At 48.2% G+C, this 26,029-nt stretch overlaps 1 protein-coding gene across 1 annotated transcript in view; it reads left to right on the top strand.

The window, feature by feature from the left end:
- Positions 1-2,507: 2,507 nt before the first annotated feature.
- The window catches only part of LOC128270478 (hemicentin-1), a 67,446-nt gene continuing 43,924 nt past the window's right edge, over positions 2,508-26,029 (top strand). The window contains exon 1 of the mRNA XM_053007882.1: positions 2,508-3,021. Coding sequence (XP_052863842.1) covers positions 2,508-3,021 — 514 coding nt within the window. The remainder of the gene's footprint in view (positions 3,022-26,029) is intronic.

Here is a 26,029-nt window from a genome sequence, read left to right as displayed (position 1 = left end):
AAGATTTGGGGTTTCCGTTGGGATCGCTCGAACAAATCAGGAAGCTCATTTTCCACGCATCATTTACTTTTCGAGTACTTTATGCGATTACCGGAGCAGACTTCCGCGTTGGATTTGTTGGAGCTACTCACCGTTGTATGTTGTATTAATTCAAAGGTCCCCGACCTAGAATTTATTCTAAATTTAATTTAACACTCTTTTGATCATCTCTCGAAACAATGCGCTGCCGTTTACTTTGCGCGTTCGATTCTTCTGTATCTTGATGTACGAACCACGACGGATTGATTCGTTTCCGTGGAATGTTGGCCGCTGGTGTTGCCGTTTTCGATGCTACGATTTAAATGGCACCGTTAGGGTATCATTCTACGGTGCGAACGGCATAAAAAATCCGGCCCCTTGCCACGGGAGAGAGGAGGTCCCTTCGGTTGGCACACTCCACTCCGGAAAGCCACGCCAGACGCGCTCGTCATCCGATAGTTCCCCCGGCGGCCGGTTGCTCATCAACATTCAAAACAAAACCCATCATTATCCCCGCTGGATGCTGAAAATGGTATTTCCGGCCGAGAATGGCGTCAATCGATACGGATCCGCTCTGGCCGAGGTCGGGGATTTGGCGCAGAATTTGAGGCCAAACTAGCGCGCCGAAATAACATCGAATCGGTGCCGAAAAAAGGTGCCGGATGTCAAAGATGGCGCCCGGATGGAAAGGATCGAGGGGCCTCAGAAAAAGGTTCACAATTCGATCCACGAGCCCGAAGGCGCATGCCGGATGAAGCAACGCGGCGGCGATGAGGAGCGAAAGTTTTCTGACTAATAGAGTGCCACCATAGTCGCTACGAGGTTTTGGAGGGTTGTTCTTTCTTCCTTGCTCTGTTTTGGCTTCAGTCGCCCCCGTTTTTTCACCCCCGATCTGAGATTAAGGGTCCGGCGAAAGAGGGAGTCTATTTTTCTCGCACTTCGTCTAAATCATCGCGAGCGCGCCTACGAAAGTAGGTTAGTCTCGGATGGTGCGACAGCGTCTGTCGCCGGCGATAATGGCGCCTACCGAACACGACTGGGAGGTGGGCGGTGGGGGTGCAAAATGTTAAATGAACTTAATGCTCAAGAATTATGAGGTCAGCATAATTCGTCACCGGCGGCCGTTCGGTTGGCCGGCGCCGCGAACCGAAGGTAACCGATTCGGGAGCATAGTTCTCCCAATTGCGCTTCCTGCGCAGCTGTTTTCGAATGGCTCATATTTTCTTCCCGCGTGTTGTGGTCGCATAAAAAGCCTTCCAATCGGAGATTGTAAACGGAAAATGATAATGTTTGTCGGGACCTACGCCATTTGGTGGGAATGCTGAATTGGCATCGGACTCTCTTTTTATCGTTTCCAATTTTAGGACAAACAACGGCCAAAGCTTCCAATCCGAAGAGCTAACGAGAGTTAAATGGCAGTTTGTGCCGTACCGAGGCCGGCGAAAAGACAGAACGCGGCCAACATAATGTCACATAAACTTCAAAACATCGTTTCGATTCCGGGTGCCCAGAAGGAATCATGTCAACCTCAAAAAACGAACATCGCAATTAAATTAAATCAAACGACGCGGTGTCGTGGCGTTGAGCGGTTAGGTCCCAATCCTGGTGCCAGTGCCAGACCCCGTCCCAGGCCCCATCACCCAGCCGCGCAGGGCTTGGCCGAGCTGTCACTAAATTGTTTTCAGAGTTCTGATTACTTCAACACAACTTTTTAATTTGTTCACGACTTGGCCGCCGCCGTGTGTCGGTGCACCGATGTGTCACGACTGGCCCGGCCTTAACCTGTCGCGTGACACGAATGTATCGTGATTGTATCTCATTTAGGTCGCCCGGGATCGGGTGAACTCGCGGGGATTCGGGGTGACTAATCATACGGGACCCCGGCGGCGGCCATCTGGCGTCAATCGGCGACATGCTAATGATTTCCTTTTGTTTTTTCGTTCTCTCCCCTCTTTCCCCAGCCAGATGAGTCACCCAGAACCGCAGGCCGCCGCAGTCAGCCCGCCGAGAGCCCCGGAGGAAGCGTGAGTCGTTGCTCTCTGCATTAGCGGCCCGTTTCGCCCCGTGCGACACCACACACACACGCGCACTCCAACCTGGCAGCTGGTCGGTCCCTGGATGGACCCTTAGTGACGTGACGGGGCACCCCCTCTGGTCCCCGGGAGCTATGCTGCGCGTATGAGCATCGCGGGTGCATTACGGGCGCGGTTCACCGCGTAAGGAGGTGTCGTGGGCACGACTTTGGGCCGCTGCAGCTGTTCCGGATTTTACGCGTTTACCCCCCTGCCACCGGCGTGACGTGAAAATGGATTCGCTCCCGGAACAGTGCATCCCGCGCCGGCCGATGGGCCGTGTGCATTAAATTAAAGCGAGGATCAAACAAGCGAGAAACAAACCAAATAGCCGTGTGCCTGTGAGTGCGTGCGTGCGAGTGAGTGTGTGTGAGGGTGAAAGGTGAAGGTGGAAAAGTGGGTGGTGAAGTAGATAAAATGGTGCAATCCGAGCTGTCGTCGGCGGCGGCGGCGGCGACGGGTGATGGTCGTCGCAGGTCGTTAAAATCCGATCCATCACACCCGAAGATGTATCGATGTCGCAAGCGGCTCGACTTACAGCAGCAACATCACAAATGCAAAAGCTACCGTAGAACGTTCGCGGAGGTGGCCGAGTCGAGCCGAGAGTGCCGGCTTCCGCCGCCACCGCCGCCGTCGCCGTCGCCGTCGCCAGCTGATGGCCGAATCCCGGTGGAGGCGCACGTATGCGGACCCCACCGGACAGCAGCACCGGAAGCGTCTTCCAGCGGCGACCCTTGGGAGCTAATTACGCCGCACTGCACCGGCGGCGGGGCGGTGGGGACCCTGCCGCCCACCGTGCCCCAGTGCCAGCCGCGGAGGTGGCGGCCTCTGTCGGCACGGCGGCACCTCTTCTGGACCATCGTGCTCTTCCTGTGCGCTGGACTGTGGACAAAAACCGGATGCGACGACACCGAGCAGTTCCAGAAAAACAGTAAGTATTTTTAGAGTGTGCCCCGGACCCCCCCCCTCCCGCTCGGGTGGGAATGTTGCCGCGCCCCCCCCGCTTCAAGATCGATGAAATGCCGGTAAACGGAGAGGGACAGCGACAGCGCGTGGAATGCCACTTAGCAGCGAGGAATGGGATTGTGGAACTCGATATAAATCGGAAAATGGAATCCCTTTCGATCGGATTTTTGTCCAATTCCCCACCGAGGCACCCTTGGAGCTCTTGTGAAGGACACACACACACACGTGGGGCGGTTTATGAGATCGATTGCAATGCACATTTCTGAATACCGGAATGCGTAACGGGGCTCCGTAACGGATTGGGTGGCTGAAGTTTTCCCCTTTGAAATTTAAAACCAAACTACGACACCCGCCCCGAAGCCCGACCCCCGAAGGGGACCCACTGGGGTTGGGTCCCCGACCCGGGGAAAGGCATTCGAGTGAAATCGGACGAGTCATGCGGATAAACGCATGTCCCTCCGGCGGAAGACGTTTGATGCTTTCAATTAAATTGGGAAAATATCCAATTGCGAAACGGTAACGTTCTGCGCTACTAGAGGGGTGGGGTGCTGGGATGGGTGTGTGAGCGAGAAGGGCTTGAAACATGACAGCCGAAAAATGGCGACGTATGTAAGTTAATGAAACGCGCTCCGCCCGTCATCTGGGATGACATGTGCCAGCGGCAACGTCATTATTTGATTGATTTGACTACCAATCGGGTTTGGTTGCCCTCCAGAGCGTAGCCATTGTATGTGTGTGTGTGGACTCGGGCTTACCATCCGATCTCGAGCCTTTTCTTTCGCTGCCTTCTTCATTTAGTGTTCCCCCGAGGGGCCGAAAACAGACATTCCCGGAATCAATTTCCCACCCGTGGCCTCACAGTGGCAAATTCTTCTCTGGTTAACGTCGGTTTGGGCAGAAACGGCAGAAGACATTTTTTCATGCTCAGAAGAGGATGCAAGTAATGGTTGCCATTTGCCAAGTGGCAGCGACATTTTTTTTCCCTCAAAGTTTCGCTGATCGAAGGCTCCGTTCCAGTTGTAACTGGCTATGGAGCTCTATGCCGAGGACCTTCTGATGGCTTGAGCTTGAGGCGATGCTACAAACAATGTCTTCTATTTCTACAAACGGCTTTCTATTTTATAAATGAGCAGTCAACGAGCCGCTATGCTTAATTGACTATAATCACATCTTAACTAAATATAAATTCGAACAGACGAATACGGAGACGAACTATCGATAACGTTTGATTGAAGTCAAAATATGTATACCTATCTGGTAGAGTACGTATCTGGAGTCCAGGTTGAGCAATTCCTAAGGCGACGAAATGGCACTGATAAACGTAACATAGACAGTAAGGCTGGAGAAACAATATGTCAGTCTGGAGTCCGCAACAAAGTAGTATTGAGCTCTTAATCGTCTGAAGTCGAACGATCCAAGCCTGAGCAATTTGTTGACCAATTTACTTTCAATTACAAATTTGGAAAAGATCAAACTACAGAATCCAAGGGATTGTACGGAGGGTAATGAAAGGGCCCAAGTCCCTGTTTGCGGTTAAATTTGTACAAAATTGCCTCGTCACCTGGACAGCATCCAGATCGTGGCAAAATCACCGAATGACGTAGTCGTGGGTGTCCGCCAATCAAACAGCAACTCCTGCTGTCAAGCGCAGGCGAAAGCCGCCAATCGAACATCATTTTTCCGTCCCGGAGGATGGCTAATCGCCGGCCCAACTTGCCATCAATTTGCGGTCAAACTTTCTTATCTTCCGCCATCGGTTTCCGTTCGGCTGGCTGAAAAACATAAATATGCGTACCGCGGCCCACGGCGGACCAAGTGCGCGACCTGGCACGGGGCTGCGGGGGCATAAATCTTGCGGTTCTATTTTCGAACCAGCTTCCTAACCTAACCGGCAACGGTTTAATGAATTTTGTTCCTTTTTGCGCGCGAGACGGCGTATGATTTCTCCGTGCGGAATCGATCTTCGCCGTGCGTCCTTCGATTCGTTGCGGCCAACCGCGGGAACCGCGGGTTACAGTTGCCCCATTTCTGCGCTTCAAAGGTCCTCCCGTGGCAGAGAGTTGCTGATGCTGTCGTGTGGTGCTCCTCCTCAAGAAGGGCAACCAACGCCAAGCGTAAACAGCAAATGTCGCCCTAGCCGACCAACCCGGGCCGACGCTCGGTGGCCCCAGCCCGCAGCACGTTTGCCGTCCAAACGACGAAACGAACGAACGAACGGAACGGAACGTGCAAGAAAGTTTATGATTTATGCCAACATATGGTGGGAGCGTGCAAATCTTAACATTGAAATATTTGCCTCAAGATCCTCGCGCTCGCGCCGGGCAATGCCTGGCGTACCCCAAATAACCTATGCGTGTGTGTGTGTGTGTAAGCGTCATCTGGCGGCTGTGACCGACCAGCTGTGGCCAAGTGTGTGTGTGTGGTGGTTTCGAAGGAAAAGTTAAACACGCCGGGAAAGGAGCCAAAAATTACGATCATACCCGAGCGTCGCCAAGAAATAGAGCAGCACTTTTGATCTGATATTTATGAAGCCACCAAATGTTGGACCTTGGCACCGGAACGGGGACTTGTGGTCTTTGCCGCTGCCGCACACAGACCAACGCGTTCGCCACCGACGGCCGCTCCAGAGATCGAAACGAGGGACAAAGTATCCCTCTTTCCTGGTTCAATTTCTAGAAATGGCCTATTTGCTGCTTCTGGTAGATCGGGTGGTCCGTTTAGTGTTTGGATTGCAAAGATGTGGCACAAAATATCGATGGCTGTCACTGTATGGCACGTAGCGCGGTCCTGTTGAAACCAGATGTCGTCCAAGTTTTCACCTTCAAAGTTTTTAAATAAGGTTTTTAATATTTTCCAATTTTTTGCGAGCGTCTGGCGTCCCATTTCGTTTTAAAACTCAAGTAATCGGTAGTTTAAAATCCAAACACTAGATGAATCACCCTCTATACATTAACGGGCGCGACCTTCGTTATGACGATGCAGCTATTAGGGGCCACCACAAAAGGGCTAGAAAATCACCTCATCAAAGCGACTCAAATTTAGCACCCCCGAGAGACACCTTTCCATAAAGTAAAACACTGGCCAATGGCACGATAACTCGCCGGAATGTATCTGGGTCTGGCCGGTTGACAGCGAAAATATGCTCCCCGACACGGGTTGCCGCGCGCCGTTCATCACACCACCGTTTTCCGCCACTGTTGCTGCGGTCCTCGGTTCGGGGAAGCTGTTCGCCACCGTGCGCAGTGCTTTACGCCACATTTTGTTGGGGCCATTATTTGGGCCAAGAAGTACGCGCAAGACGCTCCGATGCGAATATCGAAGCAATACGCAACGCAAAGAACGCGAAGCGAAAGATGAAGAAAAAAAAACAGGAAGGCGAAAAACAGATTTTGTTCTCCCACCGACCGTGGAGTGGAGTCGGCGTGACGCATGGTGTGGTCGCCGGAGGCCGGGGCCAGGGAAGTTTTCCAGAAAGCCTTTTTCCACGCGCAGCACTTCCATAAACCGCAGAACGCCGGCCTGAATAATGGATGTTGGCTCGAAGCTGTGTGTGTGCGCGCAAGGCTCTCGAGTTTATTTTCGCGCTACGCGAGGCCACATCGGTCGCCACACCGTCGGTCGGTCGGGAGTTACTTTCCGGTGCCCTTCCGCCTCCTTGGTTGTGCCCCCCGCACACCCCGCATCCCCCGGGAGTGTCTGTATCGGTCGGATCGCGTGGTTTGGCGGGTGGTTTGTGGATCGGGCTGGGCTGTTTAGTGTGTTGGCACCGGGTTTCGGGTCGGGCCGGGCAATGTGGCCCTCGGTTGCCTCGGGCTGCTGCACTCTGCAGTAGCGCGGGGCTGGTGCCTCTGTGGAGCCTCTCGGTGGTCGGTGTGGTTTCTGGTCTGGCAGCGCTCGCAGCGAACCTCAACACATGCCCTGGCCTCGGTTCGGAAAAGCTCCGAACTATGAATTTCACATTATGCTTTGCTGCCGGTGAATTATGACATGATTCTCGTAATAATAATTCTACCCGCCAGCCGGCACTTTCGGGCGAAACTTTGGGATCAACATAAAGAGAGATGTGCGGAGATCTATGCGCGCGCGGAAAACGATAGTTATGGTGGTCCGCACGGCGCGCGCTCGGTGGAGTTCCGTGCCAAGGAATGGGTGGCAAATTCGGATCATTTAACCATCTTTCGAGGCAGAAGGCGGTAGAGTATCGCTCGGACATGGCTGGGCCTTTTTCGACTGTCAAGCACAATCGTTGAATCGTGAAAGGTGATTCTAGGAACCTGAGGACGTTTGGTAGAACTCACCGAGAAAAGGGGTTTCGCAATGCTAAATCAATTGCAAATATAGTTCATTCCGACGGGTTAGTTTCAGCTCCCCGAGTGGGTCACCCAATGGTAGTTTATTGCTTGCCCAACTTCATTAGAATATAATAAAAATCTACGACCGACCGTGTCTCGGGCTGTCCTCCAGGGTGCGGCGAACCATTTTCGACCCATAAATTGTCCCTCCAACCACTTTGGCTGCTTAGCGGCCCCCGATCTCGCCCGACTGTAGATTGCACATTACTTTGCATCATCCATCCGACCGGCGGGCGTGTTATGCATTCGAGCCAACTCTTTCTCTATTTGCCGGCTCCGAGCGGTAAGCTTCTTAGCCGTTTCCCATGAACCCGTATTTTCAGACCGTATTTGCCAGATCGTTCGCCAGAGCCATTGCGGCAGCCGTCCGCAAGTCATACGTTGCGACGAACATTTGTTAGCACAAATCAATATGCAGTCGAGGTAATTCGTTCTAGTTTATTATGAAATAGTGCTCCCGAGCAGTCCGTAGATGCAGCGTTAGGGAATAAAACGCATAGTCTACTCTGGCGAGAGCCGTCCGCAGTCGTGAATATGGCTCGCAGGGCTCCGGCTCCGGGAACAGCTGCGATATATTTCACGGGATTCCGTTGTTTAAGCCAGCGATCTGCTGACTCGAGCTCGGCGATCTGCTGAGAAATGGCCCCGCTCCCTGATGGCTGGCGTCTGTCAATTGTTATCTAGCGTTTGGCTGAAAGCATTACGAAATGGCACTTGGCGCGGGGTCTCCACCAGGGCCACCGGGCTCCAACTCCAAGGGGGTGATAGTTTTTCATCTCTCTCATATGCATTCCACGGGACGAAATGGAAGTCCCCAAGACTACAGATACGAATGAGAGAATCATCCGTTTTCTTTTTAAATATTCTCAGTTTCTGATCCTACCGAAAACGCATTGACGTGCCGCGTTGTGTTACTGTCACCTGACTCGAACTGTGTGTTCAAAATTAAACACAACGTTGTTCCGGGCAGACTGCGGCCTACTCTCTTCACTCTTCGACATTCCTACCAACAATTCGTTCCGTTCTAAGTTTTTTTAAATTTCTTAATAATAACCGATCCCGTGACATCAGTGCAGCATCCCGAAGAACTTCTTCTCTTCTCCGGGAAATTGATAGAATCCCCGTTTTAAGATGCATCTGAGTAAACACGAGACACGCATCGTGCACTTCTTTTTCATCTGCCAGGAGACCCATACAGGTTTCGATTCTGGACTTTTAGGATCTATTCCCGGTTGCCGGATGGTTGATCGGTCTTAGCAGACATATCGTTAAGAACACTTCTATTGGTTCATGTATCGTGCATCGCAACGAGCGTTGTGTTGTGTGCTTTTCCCCGCTCCGTTGTTTAATGTGGCCTATTTTCTCATGTCCTGCACGACATACGACTATGCTGTTGCCAGCTGGTTGGTCTGAGCCGGCTTCGGTCTCTGCACTAGAGAAAAACTGCAGAAACTAAATGAAATGAAATGTTATGACCACGCTATTCGTGCGAATAATATAGCATGTTTAGGATCAGGATCAGGATGCATAATTCGACTAAATTGAAAATAATTTGACATTTCACTCAAGGTAATAGGCGGCCGTTAGCTACAGATTCTACACCAATCCGTGAGTGTTTCACTGGCGTAGTATTGATTTTATGACCGAGATCGTGACCCTCGCTTTGAACAGCCTATTTGCCTCTGATGACCTATTTTTCAGGAATTTTGTAGCTGAAGTTCATGAACGTTTGGAGCATATCGCGGATAAATGGCGCTCAACCTAACACCGTTCTTCGTTGCCATAAAAGGAAGCTTCTCAGTAGGGCTCACTCCTAAACTCGACGCACTTCACATATGCCCAGCCTACAAAGGGATACAGGAACGGCTGTGTGTTTTCATGTTTTCATGTCGAAAACTCGGTTTGTTTTGCAAAAACCGTTTCTTCTTTTATGACCTAAAACGGGCTAATATCATTTCTTGTTGAATGCTGTTAGAAAATGTTTAACGTAGTCTTTCAATGGAAATAACATGATTTATCTCAAATTCACGAGCATTATATTTGCCTTTACAACCTTACTCTCTCGTACTTTTTAAATGCGGATTGCTGTGCATCCGTACGGGGAATACTGATTTGCCCGAAATTAGCTTCCAGCCGGCGTAGTAATGGAAGCTGGGCCAATAGATAAACAATCTCATCACCCGAAGCCACACCGAAAACCGAAGGAAATGGTTCGGTGAAACGTGCATGCACCGCTACATTTAGCACCGTGAATAAGTGATGAGAGCTGCCCGATGTTGGTGCGGGCCAGCCGGAATGTTCGGCAGCAATTCGGCGGTGTAAGTTCCGCAGCTCATGGCTTATGCACGACCACACTCGGCGCCGCTTTGTCTACGCTAGCACATCGTCCTGGCCGCCCCACGTACGCACATCCATTAGCTTTCATTAATTCACCTAATGGCTAGAAGGAGGAGACGCTCGTGGTCATCGCGAAAGCTTTCACCCACAATGCAGCCCGGCTAATCGCGGTGTCCGCATTGGTTGCGGATTTGAAAGTGGTGCAGCGTTAACAGTACGCATCGGCCGTGACACACCGTCCCGTTCTTATTATGTCCACGAAGACATCACACCGAGAGTGCAGCGTGCAGCGTAACATAAACGGAAGTACCTGAAGGTCTAACTTGAAAGTCCAAAGTGTCCAAAGGTAGATCCATTTCGGGTGGTGCTCATGTCAACACAATATGTTTACGAACCCAGAACCATTCACGCTGACCAGGATAAGCTGGAGCTTTCATCAAATATCTTCTTTTTTGTTTCGACGCGTAACCTGGGGCACTTCCTGGTAAACTCAACGTTCGCTCAGCATGGTCGATGCAAACTTGGGAAGCATACCCTGTGGGCTTGCCCCGTGGGTGCCTTGGGGGGCCTCAAAGTGATAACAAACTGGAAAACAACTTTACGGGGCTAACATGGGGCTGTTTTGGTGCACATGGCTTAAATTAAATCTCACGGAGCTTACGGTGGGCATCAATCGGACACGGACGGCGTACAGTTGGCCCTCGGATCCGTAATAATAGAGCCGCCTGCTCGGGTGATATCCACTGGCGAACACGAAACCTGCAGTGAATCTTCAGTTTTTTTTTTATGTTCTTATTGTGTACCGACGGTTTGGTTTGAGCAATAGCAGCCCCAAAACTTTGATCTCATTCCCGTAACGTCATTAAACACAGTTCCTTCTGGTTTTGTGGGCGGGGGGATGGGAAGTGGCCATTTTGTGTCCCGAAAACTTCTCACCGCTGCCAACCTGGGCCACCGGGACACCGGGTGGGCGGCAGGTTGTTACCGGAGGGCCAGCTGTTTGAGTGTGGCGTGTTTCGGGAAGTAAAATATTGAAGAAGCATTTTAATTACGTTGGCCGGCCTCTCGCAAAGTTCAGCCAGATTTGCATTCCCATCGCCCGTGCGGCCGTTGAGGTTGGGAATAAAACGGATGTATTTAACCTACATGGAAGGGCACACATTGCGAGCGGTTACCTAGTGCACTCGTTCCCGGGCAGCAATTTAGCCGAGACGGGAAGTAAACTTTGAACGGAGTGAAGTTTCTGTGGGCCTGAAGTTCTTCCTGAAGATTTACACCACTTCTTTGAAGTTTACGATTTCTTGCCGCAGAAGGACCGGCAACTAGCACTTGGCTCGATAATTAAAATCAGATGTTGCTTTTATAGTGTTTTTGTTCCATTTTAATGATTCCGCCATGCTCCGGGGGAACATTTCTAGCCCTCTAGAAAGGCGATTTTGAGCCGTTCGCAAATATTTTTCGGAGTTACACTCGTCTGGCGTCTTTGAAGCCGGTGGATAAGAGTTGAGCTAAATTAATGGTTTCCTGGAACTTTTTGCCACTCATGAAAAGGTAACATTTTTCCAAGTAATACATGAAATGTCGACGAAAAAGTTATCGCTTCCAGCTACTACGTAAAGCTAGTTTACTTAAGACTCTGTCCTTTGCCAGTTATTTACATTGTTCATATCGAATTATCTATCGATCAAACGATGATAACTTTGATGGAAATGGTCACATTTCCTGAAACAACAACTCATTTCGGGCGATAGGAACGTATGACATATTTGTTATTTTTCGTCATTGTGAGAGTCGTTTAATAGATCTAATGTGTACCTTGACCAATCTCGATAAATAATAATACTTGTTGTTTGTCGCTGCGATCACGGTTAAAAATGTTTTAAGCACGGTTAGGTTGGTAATGTTCTTTATTCTCCTAGCACCGAGTGCTAAAACATTGCTGTTCTTTCCGTCTCCTGATCGCAACTAATCCTCATCACGCTCCGTTTGCGCCTTTTTCGTATCCCTCGTCTCTCGGTCGTCGACCTGTTCTCCCGGTAAACGATCCATCTTCACGCGTTCGATCCTCAACGCTTGGACCGTTTACCGGGCCTAGGTTGAGTTGACAGCGGTGGAGTGAACCCAAACTGTTATACGCAACACTCCCCCGAATATGCTGTTGCCAGCTGGTTGGTCTGAGCCGGCTCTGGTCTCTGCACTAGAGAAAAACTGCAGAAACTAAATTAAATGAAATGTTATGACCACGCTATTCGTGCGAATAATATAGCATGTTTAGGATCAGGATCAGGGTGCATAATTCGACTAAATTGAAAATAATTTGACATTTCACTCAAGGTAATGGGCGGCCATTAGCTACAGATTCTACACCAATCCGTGAGTGTTTCACTGGGGTAGTATTGATTTTATGACCGAGATCGTGACCCTCGCTTTGAATAGCAACCTCTCATGACCTATTTTTCAGGAATTTTGTAGCTGAAGTTCATGAACGTTTGGAGCATATCGCGGTTAAACGGTGCTCAAACTAACACCGTTCTTCGTTGACAGAAAATGAAAGGGCTCACTCCTAAACTCGACGCACTTCACATATGCCCAGCCTACAACGGATACAGGAACGGCTGTGTGTTTTCATGTTTTCATGTCGAAAACTCGGTTTGTTTTGCAAAAACCGTTTCTTCTTTTATGACCTAAAACGGGCTAATATTCATATCTTGTTGAATGCTGTTAGAAAATGTTTAACGTAATCTTTCAATCAAAATTACATGATTTATCTCAAACTTACGAGCATTATATTTGCCTTTACAACCTTACTCTCTCGTACTTTTTAAATACGGATTGCTGTGCACCCGTAAGGGAATATTGGTAAGGGATTTGGTCGAAATTAGCTTCCAGCCGGCGTAGTAATGGAAGCTGGGCCAATAGATAAACAATCTCATCACCCGAAGCCACACCGAAAACCGAAGGAAATGGTTCGGTGAAACGTGCATGCACCGCTACATTTAGCACCGTGAATAAGTGATGAGAGCTGCCCGATGTTGGTGCGGGCCAACCGGAATGTTCGGCAGCAATTCGGCGGTGTAAGTTCCGCAGCTCATGGCTTATGCACGACCACACTCGGCGCCGCTTTGTCTACACACATCGTCCTGCCGGCTGAGGTTACGCGCCTCCACGTACGCACATCCATTAGCTTTCATTAATTCACCTAATGGCTAGGAGGAGGAGACGCTCGTGGTCATCGCGAAAGCTTTCGCCCACAATGCACCCCGGCTAATCGCGGTGTCCGCATTGGTTGCGGATTTGAAAGTGGTGCAGCGTTAACAGCACGCATCGGCCGTGACACACCGTCCCGTTCTTATTATGTCCACGAAGACATCACACCGAGAGTGCAGCGTTTTCGTAACATAAACGGAAGTACCTGGCGGTCTAACTTGAAAGTCCAAAGTGTCCAAAGGTAGATCCATTTCGGGTGGTGCTCATGTCAACATAATATGTTTACGAACCCAGAACCATTCACGCTGACCAGGATAAGCTGGAGCTTTCATCAAGTATCTTCTTTTTTGTTTCGACGCGTAACCTGGGGCACTTCCTGGTAAACTCAACGTTCGCTCAGCATGGTCGATGCAAACTTGGGAAGCATACCCTGCGGGCTTGCCCCGGGGGTGCCTTTGGGGGGCCTCAAAGTGATAACAAACTGGAAAACAACTTTACGGGACTAACATGGGGCTGTTTTGGTGCACATGGCTTAAATTAAATCTCCCGTAGCTTACGGTGGGCATCAATCGGACACGGACGGCGTACAGTTGGCCCTCGGATCCGTAATAATAGAGCCGCCTGCTCGGGTGATATCCACTGGCGAACACGAAACCTGCAGTGAATCTTCACCTTTTTTTATGTTCTTATTGTGTACCGACGGTTTGGTTTGAGCAATAGCAGCCCCGAAACTTTGATCTCATTCCCGTAACGTCATTAAACACAGTTCCTTCTGGTTTTGCGGGGGAGGGGTGGGAAGTGGCCATTTTGTGTCCCGAAAACTTCTCACCGCTGCCAACCTGGGCCACCGGGACACCGGGTGGGCGGCAGGTTGTTACCGGAGGGCCAGCTGTTTGAGTGTGGCGTGTTTCGGGAAGTAAAATATTGAAGAAGCATTTTAATTACGTTGGCCGGCCTCTCGCAAAGTTCAGCCAGATTTGCATTCCCATCGCCCGTTGAGGTTGGGAATAAAACGGATGTATTTAACCTACATGGAAGGGCACACATTGCGGCGGTTACCTAGTGCACTCGTTCCCGGGCAACGATTTAGCCGAGACGGGAAGTAAACTTTGAACGGAGTGAAGTTTCTGTGGGCCTGAAGTTCTTCCGGAAGATTTACACCACTTCTTTGAAGTTTACGATTTCTTGCTGCAGAAGGACCGGCAACTAGCACTTGGCTCGATAATTAAAATCAGATGTTGCTTTTATAGTGTTTTTGTTCCATTTTAATGATTCCGCCATGCTCCGGGGGAACATTTCTGCCACTCTGGAAAGGGGATTTTGAACCGTTCGCAAATATTTTTCGGAGTAACACTCGTCTGCCGTCTTTGAAGCCGTTGGACAGGAGTTGAGCTAAATTAATGGATTCCTGGGACTGTGTTGCCACTCATAAAAAGGTCACTTTTTTACCAAGTAATACATGATATCGCTTGCAGCTACTACAGTGGATGGCGAAAAGAAGTTTAGTTTCCGAACACAAAAATATAATATTTATATGAAAAATTAGCTTTAGTCAATAAAAAATCAATCAAAAACATTAAATAATGATGTGTGAATGATAGTTTTGCTGGATTTAGGGATGATTGACAGATGAGACACATTTTAGCCACACATATTTATAACAAGCTAAATTTCTCTTCGGCGAAACTGTATGACCTTCATTTTCATACAGCTTGATTATTGCTGCCGATTGCTTGCTCGCTTTTGTCGAAAATACGTGCAATATCCCTATCATTTTTACCACTAATAGTCAAATTAATAACTAATTTACGTTATTAATTGGTAAACTTGGGATATTTAGAGGGTTGTACCATATTTCAAGCTGAGAAACAGCATAATGTCTTGTGAATTCTTCACCATGCGTTTCTCAGCTTTACTTCTGCATTTTGAATATCAAACATGTAAAAATCGTGTTATATTGCTCATAAATTTAAAAAAATGTACTCTAGTTGCTTTATTACCAAGCAAAACGAAGGAAATTGGTGTGAAAAATTGAAAACTTCAAGCTTCCAACTTAAACTAAGGTTGTTTTCGCCGTGCTCAAATTGACCTATGGCCACAAATGGCCGCACCAATCTACTAGATTACATCTGAAATGTCATTTTATCGCCCACAATTTTAGTCTTAGAACCTCAATCTAATATTCAACGTCTCAAAAGAATCATTCAAATAGAAGATGTACTCATATTTTCACATATAATTCAAATGTTCAGCAGCTAAACCTCTTTTCACCATCCACTGTATGTAGATAAGTCTAGTTTATTTAAGAGTTTGTCCTTCGCCATTTTCCTTCCAATAAATCAGCGATTTGATGGAAATGATAACTTTTCCTGAAACAACAACTCTTTTCTAGGAACGCATGACATATGACAACAACAACTAGGAACGCATGACATATTTGTTATTTTTCGACATTGTAAGGGTCGTTTAATAGATCTGATCTGTACTTCGAGCAACCTCGATAGTGATCATTTTGATTTGATTCTTTTGTAACGAGGCACATTGCTACATGACTGATAGCGATAAAAATGCGGTAAAGTATTACCAAAGTTTCACTGGCTTCCGCTGAATAGTATTAATCAGTGTCAGTACCAACGGAAAGGTAGGTAATAACGCATAAACCTACTCTTGAGGAAGGTGCTATTCAATAGAGCACCCTGACCGTTAGACATAAATGAAACTGCTTTCACAAATTGCGAATGCTACCTCGTTAAAGTACGAGTGAAATGTGGATGAATTAAAACGGTACCTCGAACGGTGCGAATGAAAGTGAGCGAAACTCAAAACATTGTAAGCGACGGAACGCTTTCGGACTTGGGTGGAGCACGCAGCTCAGAACTTGACACCAGCTGCAGTGTCAATTTTGCGACATTGCTGACATCATCAAAACGAAACATGTGCCATTGTGTCCGTCCGTCTAATGCGCTTCAAATGCGACACTCGTCCTGGAATCCGTCCACCGCTTCGTCCACCCCGTATTATGCTCGTTTCAAGTTTTCATCATTCAAAACGCCCATCATATGCAAGTGTGTATGCCCATCCCCGTTCGCTTGCCCCCAAGTTCCCAAGTCTTGTTTTGTGGACCATTGCAGACGGACCTTCAATGGCATGCACCGTTCTTCGCCGGACTCTCCATCCTCCCAGAAGCCTCACCGGCACACGGGCGCGTCGTCTAATAATGTCCGGGCCGAACGAAGGCCATGCGTTACCTACACAATATCTTGGCCGACATCGACATCAAAAAGTCCACGGCCCAAAAGCCCATGAGATGAGATCAAGACGCACACTCGGCACCCTCACGGCAAGGACGCCGGAGCACGTGGGTCGCCCGTCCGTCTGCCAAGCACTACTCCATTAGCGAGCCCACTTCTTGCAGCAACGGCAGCAACAGAGCGCCGGCCGAAAGCAACAAGAACTGTGGACGATTTTTCAGGGCTCTTAACGAGGTTCTAACGCTCGCTGGCAGGTGCTGCTCGCTGGAACGTGTTGAGAGCTGGCCCATCTACACATCCTTTTCCGTTCCCTTTCGGCCCGGCCCGTGTGCCAGCGAGCTGCAAGAAAAACATCGACCCATAAACTAAATTGTTTGTGAAAATTACACGACCATTTTGTTTTGGCTTCATGCTTTTGCACTTGCTTAGCTCTCTGTCTCTCTCGCTCCCTCTAGCTTTGTGTGTTCCACCTCTTCCCATTGCCACTTGCTTGCGGCCCGTTACCCGCCGGTAGGCGGAATATTGTCGCCCACCCCAAGTGAAACGAAACTAGCCGGGTACGCGAGCCGGCCGGTGACGGCAAAAGTCGACCAAAGTGTGAAGCAGTCGACAAGGAGTTAGTGAAAAACTTGACAAAAAAATGCGTAACGCGAATACGAAAGACTCTGAGACCATGCTGGAAGCAGACGGGTGGGAAAAAAACCAAATCCGCCGTTAAAAAATGGTGCCGCTTTACGCCGCCGTCGCCGCCACCGGATTTGGAAGGGCACGTGTTCACAACTTCAAACGTGCCTCCGCGCACCGAGGAGGTAGCGAGGTCCAAAACTTTACGCGGAATTTACGGCGCCCGGACGGCCGGGGGATGGCCATTTCGGCGAAAATCTGGAAAGTTTGTTATGCAAGTTGGGCCGGCACCACCGGCAGCAGCATCGGGCCGGTGGCAATAAAGGAAAACATAAGATAACCAAGAATGTGGCAGAGCAATGGGAAAAGTTCGCGACTCCCGGCTGGCTGGCTGAGGGCGCGCATCCTGCAAACAACAACTGGCGGCGAAAAGAAAAACGGGAGGCGAAAAACAAAAAACCCCCCAAAATGTGAGGTCACAAACTTGATGCTCGGCCCCGCGTGCAGTGGGTGGTCAGGAGCTCCCGAGGGCTCCAGAAATGATTTTGAATGTTAAATGGTGGTTCGAACGGTTTCAGCAGGTTCGGCGAAAATTCATGCACGGAACCTGTGCCGGCGGCAGGACTAGTGGGAAATTATGTTCCTCACTTCTCGGAAGCGAGCCACGCCACGTACGGCCGGGGCCATAACCCGCAAGCGAACCGCACGCTATTGGCACATAAAATTTATCCGTAATGGCGATGGATTTCGGCCGTGGACAGAAACCTTAAGGAGCCGGAGCCGCCAGCCGTACGCCAAACCGCTAACGATGGGGTTTGTTTCTTCGGGAAAGTTATTCGAACACCCGCGCCCGCTCGTGGGCCGTTACAAGAGGTCAAATATTGCTGACCGTGCACAGACGAGCAAGACTGCAAGATACTCAGAAAACGGTGCCAACGGAACGCGATTGGCTGCCAGAGAGTAGGTTAAGTTTTATAGAGAAGAAGAAAATTTAGTCAGCAATTGGTTACGAGAAGAACTTTGGGAATAAAATTCATCGTACTGAAAACTGATGGAGCAGGAGTTTAGCGAAGGTTCATTAGTTCATTACTGCATCGTCTAACAAGTCGGCGCAATTAGAAAACGTTTATCTAACTGGCGATGTTTAAAATTCAAACGGAAAGTTGCACAACATTGCATCAAGAGGATGTAATTACCCAGAAAGCCAGCATTCCCCGGTTTCGGTCTTTCAATGATGGGCTGCTCCTATCTGCAAACAAACAGATTTTATGACTGACCTACGGCTCGGAGCTCAGTCCCGTATCAGAGAGCCGATGAAGAATTTTCCCAAGTAAAACAAAACAGTTGCCACCTTCTACTGCTTCTTCTTCGCCGGGAAACGGTCCTGGTACGGAGCTCGCTCGGCCTGCCCTGGTTGACTGGGCGGAAATTTTATGATACTCATCGTGTCCACACGATGGCTGGTTTCTTGAGTTTCATCCGCCCCGTGGCATGCTTCTTCCCATGAATATGACTTAGCAAAAACTCATTGCAAAAGCCATCATTGAACTTATAAAACCTCACCCATAACACGCGCCAAGTGCGGTGTTCGAGTGATCTCAGGCCAAAAGGACCGCTCAGGCATCCAGGGTCCGGGATGGCCCGTCGCTGGAGCGGACGCAAGCCTGCGCCTGCGGTTGCTGCCCATTTTAATGGTCGGACCTGGCGGAGATCGCAGATTTCCCATCGATTAGAAGGATATTGGGCCAGCGCGGGGCTGGGGCTGGGTGGCTGTCGTAATGTGAGCGTGTGGCAAGTGATTTAAATTGACTACCCAACGGAGTGGGTTTTTTTATGAACTCCCTCCAGCATGGCTCCGGCATGTGGCGGATGCTGTGAGGGGACCAAACTTCAAATGAGCAGCATCAACAGCCCGGATCGGTTACGGATACGTTCGCCTCCGAACAGGATGGTGTTTGCTTGTTTGTTCTACTAAATGCAACATCTTTTAGCGAACTTTAGCGATGGGACGTTTTCGTTCTGAACTCTTCCGGCAGAGGCAATAGTTTATTTAGTTTACAGGGTAATATCAGATTCTGAGATTCTGGTTGCAAAAGTAATAGGACAATATTCAAAAACGTTTACAGCATTCGATTTCTGCGAATTAATCTCTGTGTTGAGGTTGATGCACGTTTCATTTTTATTCGGTATACGCATATATTTAATTGGGAAAACGTAGGACTCAAACTTTTGGATTATCTTAACAATTGTAAAAATTCAACAAATTTTTCATGCAAAACCCCACGCGGCTCAACGAGTTATGGTTTTTAATAAAAATATTAATATTTTTTTACCGGTTTAAAAAAATACATTTGGTCATCGAGTTTGGCATTTGAAGCGGCATAACGAGAGCGAGAAAAATCCAATACAAATGCAATCAAATGTTTTTTATTCTGTTGCTACCGTAACTAACAACGGACCGCACATAGCGAGCTCAACATAAAATCCGAATTACACTTTTCACTGCACTTACACCCTCCCCATTTACGGTCACTCAGATTTCAACCCGATTTGGCCCTGTGTTCAATCTGTGGGTACATTTGAGAAGATAAAAATTAAGGACCAGACTCTAATCCACCCATAACTCGTCCGCAAGATGCTATAATTTGCAGGTGTAAACATGTTCCAACACCCTGCGAAGACCCTTTTTTGGGCAAGTCCACGTTTTTATGGTTAAATGGTTTTCTGTAAAGGTTTCACAGCCATTTGGCTCTTTTTTACTACTTGTGTATACAATGTAGTAGTATGTTCTGTAAAAACTGGTGAGCCTCCGTCAAGTTTTTATGATAAACACAGGAGCACCGTCAACTTTAGGGACCAATGGTGAATTTTTGAGATGTCATGAGAATGTTTGTTGATCTTAGAAGAATTGGTTACTGTTGTATAAAAAGAAGCCGGAAATTAGTAAACAACTATGATCGCTATGCACCTAGAACGGGCTTAGCGCCTTACGATTGCGTTTTAAACTAAACGACCCAGACAGATCCAGTCTCCATGCTTCGTTAGAAACTGTCACAGAGCGTGTGTCGATACACAATGTATTTTATATTCACGGGAAGAAAAAGTCAGGACTTCGAACTAACCTTCCAGGAACACGAGCATCACACAAAAGCCGGGCAACAATGGCGAGGTTCCTAGTGTGTGTGTGTGCCATGAATGTGGCTAGTGTAGCAAGCTAACAATTTTCCTTTTCTTGCTAAAGATTCAAAAAATAAGAACACGAATGCGAAGCAAAGGTTAAGAACTTTTCACATTTTGGCGCACCGTAACGGACCGGACGGTGGCGGATGTTTAGTTAACTTTTCCCCAGCATCACACAATAGTCGGTTGGCCGCTCAACTTTCCATCGCAGGACGCTCCGGGCAGCAGCTAAGTTGATTTTCTGGCGGTCGTACGAGGCAAACTTCAATTCGATAACTCGCAGCAAATTTGTTGGGGGTAAGATTTTTTTTTGCTCCTCAGCAAACATATTCATTTGATGACTAATATTTGTGCTAAGGGAGCGAAAGTTTGTGCCAGCCAACCGCCAATCCACTGGCTTTGGGGCGAGAGAGTTATCTTTCAAGTTAACTTTTAGCCTCAAACTTTTACCGTGCGTTTGGCACGGTGCGATGCAGAGCATTTTTTATGTTGACAAACGAGCGTCTATATACTATGATTTTCACTTTTTACCGTAACTTCGACCACTTGCACCACTTAATGGAAAATTGTGTCTAGCTTCATTATTCAGACGGTAGCATACTGAGTGTGCCATGCAACAGTGGTTGGATCATGTGGAGCGATCTGAAACAATCGTTCCGTTAAGAAGCCAAACACTACTGCCCTGGTCTCCGGTGTGCCGATGCCCGAAAAACGAAACAACCGAAGTTCCATGTCGAAAAATCGGAAGCACTGAACCGTTCAACAAGGATATATTCTTGGATTCGCATATCTCTACCGTATCTCGCCAACTACGTGACGAGGATTCGAAAACGTGTAAAACCCACACCGTTCTGCCCGTTCTGCGTGCAACGCCACAACGCTTTACATGGACGATTGTGTTCCGAGGATTCCGGGGCCCTGTACACAGCGACATCCGTGCAGCTCCGGACGGCTCCGGAGAAAAACTTTGAACGCCTTCGAGCGGGGTTAGTGAAAGTAGAATTTTTTTTTTCGCCGAGAGCAGAAGCAACTTTTCTGTACTCTGCCTACACTTTGGCAAATTCGAACAAACTACTCCGACGCAACAACCGGGCGGTGGACGACCGGGCGGTGGACACCGAAAAAGGATCATAAAAACCCGTTCCTTTCGAAAGGGAGCTTTGGTATAAACATGATTTGCACAGAATGGCACAGCTTTTCCTCCCTATTTCCTGGCCATTGATGCTGGTGCTGGCCAAAGTTAGGGACCGGTTGCGGCATCTGCGGCGTCTGCAATTGTCAGAAAGCGCCGGAGAAGCGCTGCATGTTGATCTTGCTAGTTATTAGTTTGCCCCTGGGCTGGTGTTAACGAGTTTGTTGAAAAGTTCCGCTTTCCCCGGCGAGGACATTATGTGTTCCGTTAGCATGCAAGGAAGCATTGATGTGATTCAATACTTTCGGTCTGTGTCGGTCTGTTTTGTCGAGTTCGTTTCGTTTGCTCGTCCTTTTGCATGGGCTATTTGTTGCACTTCGTGTGATGAACGGCCTATCGTGAGTCGGGAATCGGGTTGCATAACCAACTTGCGCAACAAAGAAACATCCCGAGGTGCAGCCAATGGCGCGCACGAGGTGTGTAACTCCAACGGCATTACAGCGTTGCAAATCGTGCCACAAATCTCGAGCTGCAACTGTAAACGACTGCAAAGACTTGAAACCAAACACAACAGCAGCACCGGCAGCAGTTCGTTTTTATTTGCCTGAAAGGACTGCTTTTTGGGGACCGTTTCCCCGAGGCATGTTCGGTATGTACCGTATGCAGCCCAAAAACACAAAAACATTAGCATGCTGTAAACCATTTCATCGTTTTACTAAAGTGTATTTCAGGACACAGTTTTTCATAATGGCGTTTCCTACGATGCTCGTTTGCCTTTTTTGCTGCCACGATAAATGTGTCCCGTAATGTAGTGCATGTCGGTGTCGGTGCACAAACACTGCAGGTGCAATCTGGGGTAGCCTGCGGTGATCTGCGCAATGGCTGTGTGTTTTGCGTTCCTCACCATATGCAGGGCATAATTCTGGAGCTCTGCTGGAGTATCGTTGGCTAAACGGAGGTGGTTTGAATTATATGTAAAGTTATTTTTATTCAATCGTTTCTTTTCTTAAAAGTACTGACTACTTCACTACGCACGATGGGCTCAATTTACTAAGGGCCTATAAATATGAATTTAATTGTTTACACACTCTATTCGGTTACCATTATAAGTCGGAACTATTTCAATCAGTTAATAGAATAATAAAAAAAAAAATTATTTTTATTAAATTTCAATGTTTTCCATCATTTCTGACCTTGTTAAGGATGTAGCGTAAAATTTTGTTTAACTATTTACGCAGTTAGATCGAGATCGAGCCACTATAAGCATAAATACTGTAACCTTTAGAATGTCATTGGCACCATTTCATTTTCCTCCGGGAATTTGTTAATGGGTTGAAGCGATTGATTAATGGCTTCGGTGAAACGATATAAACGGCCACATCTGCGTTTGGCTGAAATGCAGCTGGAGGCCGCGTGTAACGGCAGCTGACTATTTTCAATCTAATTTACATTCTAATCTTACACTGTAGCATATTACAAAAACGCAAGTACTTATAGCAATTGAGCGCAAAATGTGTCACATAGGGAACAAAAACATCCAATGCTACATGAATATTTAATGCTACTAATGCTAAGTTTTTATACTTTTGATGCAAAAATGTGAGCTGCGAATAACTTTTATACAATTTTTTAATTGCTTTCCGAAAATCGCTAATACTAAGTTTAACATGCACAATAAACTACTTCTTAGCGAAACGATTTAACCTGACTGTAGACGATTTAGCTGCAAAACGTCGTCGGAATTGCCTACCCAAAATGCATGCCGCGGAACCTAAGCGCATAGCGTCGCAGGAAGCAGAACATTAAATTTATATTTATAGACGTCACAAATACCCAAACAGTCCGCGGTGCATTCGACGCTTCGTGATCCCTGCAGTTCAGTTGACATTCCCGTGCTTCTGTTGCTCACAATGTCGTCGGCCTCTGCTCGATTGGATGTTGAACTGTGCAGCTCCGAAGCAACCAACGCCACATCCGCCGTAGCCGCGAGGGCCCCTACGGACTTTCTGCGGCAAAAGTGGCAAATCTCATAAAAATCGTTTCCCTCCCCGAGGAAAACGGCAGCACCCGGCCTGGGAACGACGTTTGGTGGCGGGAGTTGATGTGTACCTATCGCGATGTCTATTAAATAAATTACAATGACCGACTTGGCTCCTCGTGGCCGCTGTAGAAGTTGCACCCTGGGTGCACTAAATATGGAACATCTTAACAAACCTATGGTGGCCTATGGAAGAGATCGTTCTAGTACCGGACAAAAACGGGCCCATGTGGAGTGGCAACGCAGAAAAATTAATTCTGAATGTTCAAAGTTGGTAATACAAATTTTTAAATTAGTTGGTAACTTTTCCAAGTAGAAAGATTAACCATTACGATTGTACGATTAAATTACGAAAAATATTCAATGACAATCCCTGCATCCATATTCTCCTGTGCACATTCAGATGGTTCTAGATTTTGTCCCACAACCACGAACACTATCGACTCCCTCGAGAAGAATTATTCCTTCATGCTTCGCCGGTTTGGCTTGTCGGCTATCTGGCGGAGATAGGCTTCGCCGCTCGATGGACTCTATGTTTACATACACTCTGTCCGTGTCGTGTGTGTGTGTGTGCCGAGCAATCTGCCTCCAAATTGTCTGCGCAGTTCAACTCCCAGCGCACACGCCCTAGATGATTGCAGCCATGGAGCACACCCAAGCCGATGGCCGTCCCCAAGCAAGGGCTATCCAGCTGCTCTTGGGACAGCCAGCCAGCACGGATGGCGGAATGGCCTGTGCCACGGTCAGCCACTTACACGTGGACGGCACCAAAGTGTCTTCACGCTGATCACGCTGACGACGACGACGACGACGGCGAAAGGAACCAGCCGACGTGTCGTAGTCGGAAGGCCCACCGTGCATTGAGAAAAGCTAGACCGGAGCTAGCAGGCGGTACAGTTAAGCTTATAACGGTGATAAAATTTTAATGACGTCGGAAATCAGCAAACTGTGTCTAATATTTATAGGATCAAGGTATATAAAATTAACGATCCAAACCATGGAAGCACCGAAGAAAATCGAGGTACCATCCGCTCGAAAGATTCACCGACTCACGCCAACCGTAATCAATTGCACCCAATGAATGTGGCGCTTGTTTCTAGAGAGACGTGCATAAAACCTCTCGAACGACAAGACTATCATTATCTCCGCTTCTGATACCCGTGCATGGGCGTCCAAAAAATCATGATTTGTTTGCAAAACATTCGCAGCATATTGGAAAACATGTTTGATAAACATTGTTGTGGTTGAAAATGGTACCTTCTGCGAACGTGCGTCCCCGTTTCCCACGTATTAAATCGGACGTCAAGCAAAACCCGGAGCTGTGGTCACGGCAGCCCGATTAAATGGTTCAAAACAGTAGGACGTTTCCGAGTTGGAAACCCTTGTTACGGAAACAAACATTTTGGTTCTTTCTTCGGCACTTGCGCATGGTGTTTAAGTATTTGTAGTCTACGTGTACGTCAACATGTGTTTTCAATTATGGATAAAAGCATATCCTGCTGCTTTCGCTAGTGCTCTAGGTCAATTCAACTTGTCTATTCTGAAGCCTTTCAATATGTTGATCCTTTAAAGACTATTAAGACCAAGGCATAATTGAAAAAAAAGACCAAAAGAAGTCGCTTCCCTGTCGAAGAAGCTCTGTTTCCATCTTACTTACGATTATGGAAAAAATAAATTAGAAACTATTTAGTTCACACCACCGAGAACACCATCGGGGCGCTACCAGTACCGCTTGTCCCTGGTGCGTGCTATCTCATCACACTATCGGTAACTATTTACATAATAAGAGGCTCGAATCAGCATGAGACGGTAAAGAATACGTCTATGCAAATTGAATTAGTTCCGATGCCATAATACGGCACCCTTGTGGGCGACGGGCGGCGGAACTCCATTCACGGCGTGGTGGAGCACATGAGACGGCACATATGCGCCCCCGTAGGCCGGTAGACGGTGACACAGCAGCAGTTCTAGTTAAAGAAGAAGCGGAAAATAACAAGTTGATATCCATATTCGCCCGGAACGTAAACGTGCACGACGGACGTGTCACGGATAGGGCTGATGCATAAAGGAAGTGGGAAACTACCCGCCCCGCCCGGCGATGGGGACCGTTTTTCCGGGATTCCTGCAGCGAAGACGATGAAACTCGGATCAACGCGGGCGAAAGTTGGGCCGGCAAAACGTGGCGCAAAGAAAAACCACGAAACGAAACCCATGCCGATGCCGTTGCGGGGTGTACACATGCACGTCGAAGCGGGCGCCAAGGACCGTGGCGCGGACGCTTCAATTTTGCTGAAAAAAGTCACGTCCTCTGGCAACGCTGACGACGAATCATGCCATCAAAGGAGCGTGCAGGATATCTTGGAGTTCTTGGAGCCAGACAACGGAAGAGAGCGAAACAGAAAGAGAGAGAGAGACCGAGAGCCAAGCCTTCCTTTGGCCGGGCGCTTGCACTTTCGAACGCTGCGGTACGTTATTTCACACCGCAAAAGGACACCGCAGTCAGACGGCCCGGGGATAGCCAAACGAGCTCCGGACGGAACTTGGTTGCTTAATTTTGCGCCGTCGGAGTTCCAAAGACCAGGCACGGCAAGCTCCGAGCGGTAGCTAGGCGTCTTGGCACTCGGCACATCGGAATCGTCGGCCAGCATAGCGAAACAGTATGAGTATGAGAAATGTGTCGGAAAGTAACGCAGTAATGGAAAGTTCACCCAGCGGGAAGCGAAACGCACGGATAATTAGCATAGCTCTTCGGAACAATCCATCTTTCGGCTGCTGGGGCGGTGAGTCAAACTAGTTTTTAAGCCGGTAAAAGGGAGGTGCATTAATTCACGCTTTTTTACCGTGATGAATAC

Source organism: Anopheles cruzii, chromosome 3 (assembly GCF_943734635.1).
Source record: "Anopheles cruzii chromosome 3, idAnoCruzAS_RS32_06, whole genome shotgun sequence".
In the NCBI taxonomy this organism is placed as follows: domain Eukaryota; kingdom Metazoa; phylum Arthropoda; class Insecta; order Diptera; family Culicidae; genus Anopheles; species Anopheles cruzii.
Note: the sequence above shows the minus strand (reverse complement) of the source record. Positions and strands in the feature narration are given on the sequence as shown.